This window comes from Urocitellus parryii, chromosome 7, assembly GCF_045843805.1.
Source record: "Urocitellus parryii isolate mUroPar1 chromosome 7, mUroPar1.hap1, whole genome shotgun sequence".
In the NCBI taxonomy this organism is placed as follows: domain Eukaryota; kingdom Metazoa; phylum Chordata; class Mammalia; order Rodentia; family Sciuridae; genus Urocitellus; species Urocitellus parryii.
In genome coordinates this window covers 112,426,015-112,433,810 of record NC_135537.1, presented here as the reverse complement: position 1 = coordinate 112,433,810, position 7,796 = coordinate 112,426,015, and the positions used below count along the sequence as shown (strand labels likewise).

The 7,796-nt window shown below is 53.9% G+C and overlaps 1 protein-coding gene across 1 annotated transcript; it reads left to right on the top strand.

Annotated features, from left to right (window-relative positions):
• The first annotated feature begins 382 nt into the window (after nucleotides 1-382).
• On the top strand, nucleotides 383-7,435 carry LOC144256269 (tubulin beta-4 chain-like). The gene is made up of 4 exons (XM_077801387.1): nucleotides 383-394; nucleotides 6,524-6,632; nucleotides 7,069-7,183; nucleotides 7,246-7,435. Exons 1-4 carry the CDS (start codon nucleotides 383-385, stop codon nucleotides 7,433-7,435), a joined length of 426 nt encoding a protein of 141 aa, XP_077657513.1.
• The last annotated feature ends 361 nt before the right edge of the window (nucleotides 7,436-7,796 follow it).

Sequence of the window (7,796 nt, the reverse complement as noted above, 5' to 3'; positions counted from 1 at the left end):
CCAACAGGGCAGCTGCCTCGGGGAGGGATGTCCAAGGGCCCAGGGGAGCTCTATTGTCCTCCCTGGAGTCCCCACTCGCCCAACAGGACCCTCTGGGAGGCAGTCCCTCCTTTCGCCCGGCCTAGTCCCCGTGGCGGGAGTAGGCGCCGCATTGCGCTGGCGGAGCCGGGATGTGCGGTGCTGATGCTGCAGAGCCGGTGCCGCATTCTGCGGCGGCGCCCTGGGATTGGCCGCGCCCGCTGATGTCAGGCCGGCGGGGGCGGGGCCCGCTCTATAAGAGCTGGTGGCAGTGGGCCGCCGACACTCTGCAGCCCGCCAGCCCGACTGTCCGTTTGCGCTCGCCACCGCCCGCCAGAGGCAGCCAGCATGAGGGAGCAACCAGATGGGGGCCAAGGTGAGGCCACGCGTCCGCCAGGCGTGGTGCACCGCGGGCTGCACCCCGCGCCACTCCCAGTCCGGGACAAAGGGATGAGCGCGGTACCCCGCCGGGCGGCAGGGGCGTCGAAATCCTCTTCCTGTGATTCCCACCCGCGCCTTTCCTTTGCCCCTGCCCAGGTGACCTCGGACTGTTGGCGGGGCAGCCCACGTCAGCTGCTAAACCTCAGCTCCATCTATACCTTCTCCCTCCCCAGCGCGGCCTCAGCAGGCCTGCTGCGGGACTGTCTGGGCGTGGCCCTCTTTGGGGCCCGCACCTTAGCCTTGAGTGAGATGGATAGGGTGAGCAGCTTTGGGTGGGGCTCTCCCCCAAAGCTATGATGATTCCCTCTGCCCAAACCTCCACTGAAAGAATGGGATGTCCTCCAAGGGATAGAGCCGCCCTCCTGTACCCAGCCCTGTTCTGAAAACCCTAGCTTCCTAGCCCCACCCTATTCCTTTGTTGGAGGAATTGGGCCTGGACTAGGGTGACCTTGGTCCAGAACTGGACTCTTCCCTCAACCCTGCTCTTTCTGGACAAAGGCGGGATACCTCCCTGGACCGCGCCCACCCAGGGTCTACTCCTGTAGCTTGGACACTGGAACAAAGGGTAGCTGCAGGTGAGGGGGCTGCAGCCTCCCTCTGCATTTCTCCTTGTTAGTTCATCTCACAGATGTCAAGGCTGAGGCAAGGAAAGGTTTGGTGTGTGCCTCTGCAGGGAACTTCAGGTGTCCTCATCCCCACCCGGCCTGTGAGATAGCCGTTCCTGTCCCCAAGTCCTGGAAGGCTGTCCCCTGCCCAAGGTCACACAGCAGGTTTAAGGCAGCTGGCTGACCCCTTAGCTCTGTCCCTTGCAGAGCTGGGGCTTGGGCTGGGTGGGTGGAAGGGTCTACCCTTAGAACAACAGTGTGGAGGGAGGTGGCTTTGTCAGGACCTAAGCCAGGGACCCAGCTCAAGGTCGCTGTGGAGCTAGTTCCCCAGAGGGCCTTGGGGGAGATAGTTCCTGGAGGGGAAGGGGTCGGACAAGAACTTCCCCTGGAGGCTATTGCCATGGTAACCAGGCAGGAACAGAAAGCTAATTACCATGGGCTGGGGCAGCCATGTGGCTGACATGTAAATTGCAAGTTTGGCTCTAGGGTGGAGATGCCTCTGAAGGGGTGGGGCAGTACGGGGAGATCCTCTAATCACCAGAAGAGACATCTGTGTCCCTCTAGGAGGGATACTGGGGGAGGGGAGGGTTGAGGGCTAGGGTTCTCAGATCTAATCAGGACTCCTGGTGCAGTCAGTGACAGCTGCCCTGACTTGATGGGAGGAGCTGAACACTCCTTACTGTGGTCACAGGGACCAGGCCTGCTCTGAACATCTGCTCCTGGGAGGGTCAGAGGTCAGTGCTGGGTGGAGAGGATGTCAGCCCTGAGGCCTGCCTGGTGACCCTGCTGCTATTGCTAGGCCTGGCCCAGCACTTCTATCCCACAGGCACACATTAGACAAAAGCTCAGTCAAGTCTATACCCGCTTCCTTATGCAGCCTACAGAGTGCTGGACAGTGTCTTCAGACACTGGACTATGGAATATTAGGTTTGCTTCCTATTTTTATTCCTTTTGAGATGTTTTTACTAATTTATGTTTGTCTAAAAACAATTTCCCCTTCTGGGCATGGTGGTGCATGCCTGTGATCCCAGCAGCAGCTGAGAAGACTGAGGCAGGAGGATCACAAGTTCAAAGCCAGCCTCAGCAATTTAGTGAGGTCCTAAGCAATTTAGCAAGATCCTGTCTCAGAATTTAAAAAATTTAAAAAGAGCTGGGGTTGTGGCTCAGTGATTAAGCGCCCCTGGGTTCAATCCCTGGTACCAAAACAAAAACAATGAGAAAAAATATTTCTGTCTGGGTGTGGTAGCACAGCCTCTAACCTCAACTATTCCATAATTCCCAGTTGCGGCAGAAGGATCCCACCTTTGAGACCAGTTTGAGCAATTAAGTGAGACTCTGTCTCAATAAAATAAAAAGGGCTGGGGATGTAGGTCAGAGGTAGAGCACTTGCCTGGTGTATGGAAGGCTCTGGGTTCAATCCTCAGTAGTTAAAAGGGGGTGGGGGTAAGCAAACAGAGGCAAATTTTCAGAGGAGGGGGTATACTACTTTGTTTTTCCTTTCTCCCCTTTGTGGTGATCAGTGGTCGGTGTGAAGCAACTTAGCACTTCTCTCCTGCAGCCCCCCAACCCTGCTCTCAGGGGTCCTAAGCTGGAGGTCCCTGGGCAGGGCCCTGTGTGAAGGATTCATCTGCTCAGCATCTACCCCAGACCACAGGAAATTTCTTGTCTATTGTTGCTGGTCCCTGGTACAGCGGGAGATAGCTCCCTGCCATGGGCCGCGGTGGGGATCAGGAGCTTTGCCCACTAGCTGCAGGTGGGCCAGGGGCTGCTTTCCTCCTCCCGGGTCCCTGGGTGGGCCAGGCTCAACACAAAGGGCCGCGGACTCCAGGAGGTGCCTGGCTGGGGTGGGTGAGCGGAGGAGGGAAGGGTCAGTGGCAGCAGAGCCTTAGTAATTTGTGGGAATCAGCACCGTCGTTGTGGCTTTGTTTCTGTCATCTTGAAGGCTGTGGCGAGATGGGCATCACCCACCCCGGAGGATGAGAACACCACAGCTCCGGGAAGCTGAGTCACTTGTCTGGGATCACGCCATGGGCTGGGCCGGGCAGGGATTTTAAATCCAGGTCTTGCAGAAGTGGCATGGTCACTGCATAGTGGGCGGGGACTCACCCTACCCCCGCCCCCCACCCCGCAACCACCAGCAGACGAGACAGGGCTCCCCCTGGTTCCCTAGGCTGGGTCCAGGCCCCAACCCCACTCTCCTCCCGTCTAGGGCCTGGCAGCGCTGGACCCGCCTGGAGTCCTCTTTGTCTGCGCCCCACAGAAGGCCTGAGGCCTGGGCTACGCCCCTCCATCCGCTACTGGGCGGGGCATCAGGGCGGGGCCTGCCCTGTAAGCCAATAGGAGGGGGCTTTCCCCCTTGCCCTCTGGGCTCCCTCCCCCTGGTTCGGGCTGCAGCTTACAACCTGGGGTCGCAAAGCGAGGCTGGGCCCAGAACCCAGGATCCATGCTGCATCTGGCAGTTTCTTTTCTGTGATGATGCTACTTAATTTTCAAAGTTATATTGCTCTGATTATTAAACATGTTACATAATGTACTTTACCGATAAGACTTTATTTTAGATTTTTAATCTGAGTGGTAAACTCAGGGGAGCTGTACCACTGAGCTGCATCCCAGCCGTTTTTTCTTTGATTTTTTTACTTTGAGTCAAGTCAATTTTATGAATTGCTAGGCTGACCTCAGACTTGCTCTCATCCTGCCTCAGCCTCCCAAGTCCCTAGGATTACAGGTATATGCCACTGTGCCCAGCAATTTTTTATTAACAACAACAAAAAAATGCAATGGTTAATATATTCTTCCTGTGATAAGTTGAAACACTGCAGAGTCCGGTGGCTTAGATCTGTAGTCCCAGCTGCTGGTAAAGGCTGGGGAATAAAGAAGATCACTTTAACCCAGGAGTTCAAGGCCAGCCTGGGCAACATGTTGAGGCTCTGCCAAAAAGAAAAAAAGCACTGCAGATGAGGAAACATTTTTCCCTTCTTGGTCCTACTCTCCAAGCCCAGACACAATTTTCTGTTCTTCCGTTCCATTTTATTTAAGTTACCTGCACATATGGTTTTAAATAGCACTGAAGACCTTGTGACCAATGAAGCCCACATCCATGGAAGGCTTTCTTGTCAAGGCTGAGCCAGTTGCTTGTGGGTATCGTTGTCTGTCTAGGTTGAGGCTTCTCACTGGACATGTGGCTACAACTGACTGAGTTGCATGCACTGTCTCACACACACACACACACACTGTTGAGCTCCTCTCACAGTGGCCCTGTAGCCAGAGGCTGGGGCCCTCCAGACTAATGGATCAAGGGCCCTGGCTCTGGACTGTCAGCAACCAAACAGTTCTTTAAGACAGCCTCCAGGGTCAGAGAAGAACACCTCTAAATGCCTCCAACCCATCTGTGTTTTTATTTTTATGATTAAAAATCAACACACACTTATGGCTAAGAGAACAATAAAACTTAGTAAAGACAAAAGTACACAAGAGAGAAAGAAATCCAGTCTCCTCCTTGCTGAGAAGTGACCCCTGAAAACAGTCTCTTGGGATAAGCTTCCAGGAAACATTTTTCCTGATTTTTATTAGTAAATGCTTTCTTCATACTCTTTGGACTTTTTAAAATTTTATTTTTAACTAATCTTACTTTAAAAGCCAATGTGTTCACGTGACAATTCCAACAGTACCAAAGAAGAATAGTCTGTGAAAAGCAGTCTCTCTCCCAGCCCAGGACCCCAGGCACCACTCTCTGTGTCTCTCTCAGAGACATCCAAATATAGATAAGCACATGCAAACTGTTCTCTTCCACCAGCACATGACTCCTATGTAGAGGCCCTTTGTCCCCAAGGCTTCACACCAGTAACTCATCTGGAAGTCACTGCAGCCCCGAGGAGCAGAGTGGAGGCAATGGGAGGGGCCTCACAATCCTACATTCTTGGAGTCTTACACATGTGACTTAGGAGGCAGATGCTGTGCCCCAAGGAAGTGTCTTCTTCTGATGCTCCCTCATCCAGGGTGTGTGCCAGCATGTGGGCTAACAGTTCTGCATGGCACTAACCATCTGCCATGAACTGTTAATTTTCTTTGCATAGATTAGCTCACTGTATTCCTATAGATTTGTTATCAAGCTCACTGTACAGACTGCACCAGGGCACAGAGAATCCTGGTGACCTGCCTGAGGTCACACAGCTGGGAAGAAGTGGAGCCAAGCTGTGAGTCCTCAATCACAGTGCTACTGCACATGCCCTGTGCTACCTACCCTGCTCCGCTGCAGGTGTGGGACCAGAGTTTTAGAAGCATTGTGTGTTCCTGCCCAAGGTGGGTGCAGCAGGTGGTAGGGCATGAGCCTTAGCATTGTCAGGTTCCATGTGGATGGCAAGGTGAGGGTGGCCTGAGGGAAGTTATTCCCACATGGGACCCCAGTAGCCCAGCTGCAGACTCAGTTGGGAGTGCTTGCTCACACTGGCTCCCAGGGTCCCTGTGGGTCTACTTGGCTAAGACAGTGTTTTGGTCAGTTTTTGCTGCTGTGAATAAAAGACCTGAAAAGAACAATTAGAAGAGGAAAAGTTTATTTGAGGCTCACTGTTTCAGAGGTCTCAGTGCATAGAAGGCTGGCTCCATTCCTCAGGGCTCAAGTGAGGTTGAACATCATGGTGGAAGAGTATGGCAGAGGGAAACAGCTCACATGATGATCAGAAACCAGAGAGAGATTCCACAGCCAGATGCAAAATATATACCCCAAAGTCATGCCCCCAGCGACCCAACCTCCTCCAGCTAACCCTACGGGCCTTTGGTTAATCCTATCAGGGGATCAAGTCTCTGATTGGGTTAAGGCTATAACCCAGTTATTTTTCCTTTTTTTTTTTTTAAAAAAAAAGAGAGACTGAGAGAGGAGAGAGAGAGAGAGAATTTTTAATATTTATTTTTTAGTTCTCGGCGGACACAACATCTTTGTTGGTATGTGGTGCTGAGGATCGAACCCGGGCCGCACGCATGCCAGGCGAGTGTGCTACCGCTTGAGCCACATCCGCAGCCAGTTATTTTTCCTTTAAGCCTTCTTGCATTGTCTCACATGTGAGCTTTTAGGGGACACCTCACAATCAAACCATGACAGGCAGGGCTGAGCCCCAGCACTGAACACTGCTTACTCTGATGCCAAGGGCCACACATAGTGGCTAAAGGATGTGACAGATCTGAGCCTGCTTTCCCTTGTCTAGAAAGAAGGAATAATATAGCCCAGGAAGTGTTATCTCCTTGCCCATGAGTGCAAATCTGGGTCTGGGAACCTGGTTTGTGTGGGCTGAGCCCTGGTCTACCCCTGGGCCCCCTGGGCAGCCTGGTCATGCAGGCAGTGGGTTGTCTGACAGGTGAGAGCACAAGGTTTTCCTACTCATATGCTGTGAGTTATAAGGCCCCAGGAGGGTGGGTCCTAGCCTTGGATGTGGCTGCTCGCTGACTCTTCTGTGCCTCCCTTGCAGTTCTGGGAAGTCATCAGTGATGAGCACGGCATCGACCCCAGTGGCAACTATGTGGGGGACTCGGACCTGCAACTGGAACGCATCAGCATCTACTATAATGAGGCCTCCTGTTAGCACCTGCCTTTGGGAACCGGGTGCCTGGGTGGGCAGAGTCCTAACACCTCTGCCTCCACTGGTTGCCCCAGAGGCTAGCAGGTGTCCTGGAGATGGGGCATTCATACTCACAGAATGAAAATGACAAGTCAGTTGACAGCCAGCACAGAGTGAGGTGCAGAACTCTGATGGCAAAGAGGGCAGGTGTACAGTCCAGAGGAGCGGGCTGGGGGAGGGCCCAGAGCCCACTCACTGGAGGGCTTGGTTGGGGGCTGTTTGGTAACCAGTGCAGAGTGATTTCCATAGCAAACTGGTGAAATATCAGCCTGCCCACAGGGATGCACAACTTGACTGCCATCTAAGGTATCAACCATTTTATACATGGCAGGATTTAGAAGGAAGTGAGGAGCCCTTGAGACCCACATTACTGAGCAGCCCCCCTCTCCCCTCAGCTCACAAGTATGTGCCTCGGGCCATTCTGGTGGATCTGGAGCCTGGAACCATGGACAGTGTCCAGTCTGGGGCCTTTGGGCACCTCTTCAAGCCTGATAACTTCATCTTTGGTAAGTTTCTCCTGCTACATATGCACTTAGGGCCCAGCAGCCTGGGCAGGTGAACCCACATTGCAGAGGGGGTGAGTCAGAAACCGGCAACAGCACGGCCATCCAGGAGCCGTTCAAGTGCATCTCGGAGCAGTTCATAGCCATGTTCCGGCGCAAGGCCTTCCTGCACTGGTACACGGGCGAGGGCATGGACGAGATGGAGTTCACCGAGGCAGAGAGCAACATATACGACCTGGTATCCGAGTACCAGCAGTAACAGGACGCCACGGCCGAGGAGGAGGGCGAGATGTACAAGGACGATGAGGAGGAGTCCGAGGCCCAGGGCCCCAAGTGAGGCGGTTCCCAGCTGGTGCCTGGCCACTGCAGCCAGGGCCGGGCCGCAGCGTCTGGCCCAGGGCCCTGGAGCCACAGTGCTGCCCCAGCTTTGCTTCCCAGGCCGCAGCACTCCAGGGCTCTGATGCTGTCCTTCAGTATTTATGGCCCACCCCACCCACAGGAGTCCACTGGGCTGTCCTCCCACTTAGGCCGTGTCCATGTCGTGTGGCTCATTGTCTCTTTCATTGTGGCTCAAGGCCTGATGTTTCATGGTCTGTTTTGTTTTTTTACTGGTTTGTGTT

Excerpts from the sequence above, each read along its gene's own strand:
- LOC144256269 (XM_077801387.1), top strand. Across the intron at positions 6,633-7,068 it reads CTACTATAATGAGGCCTCCT|CTCACAAGTATGTGCCTCGG; the intron begins GTTAGCACCTGC and ends CTCTCCCCTCAG. Across the intron at positions 7,184-7,245 it reads GATAACTTCATCTTTGGTAA|AGGGGGTGAGTCAGAAACCG; the intron begins GTTTCTCCTGCT and ends CCCACATTGCAG.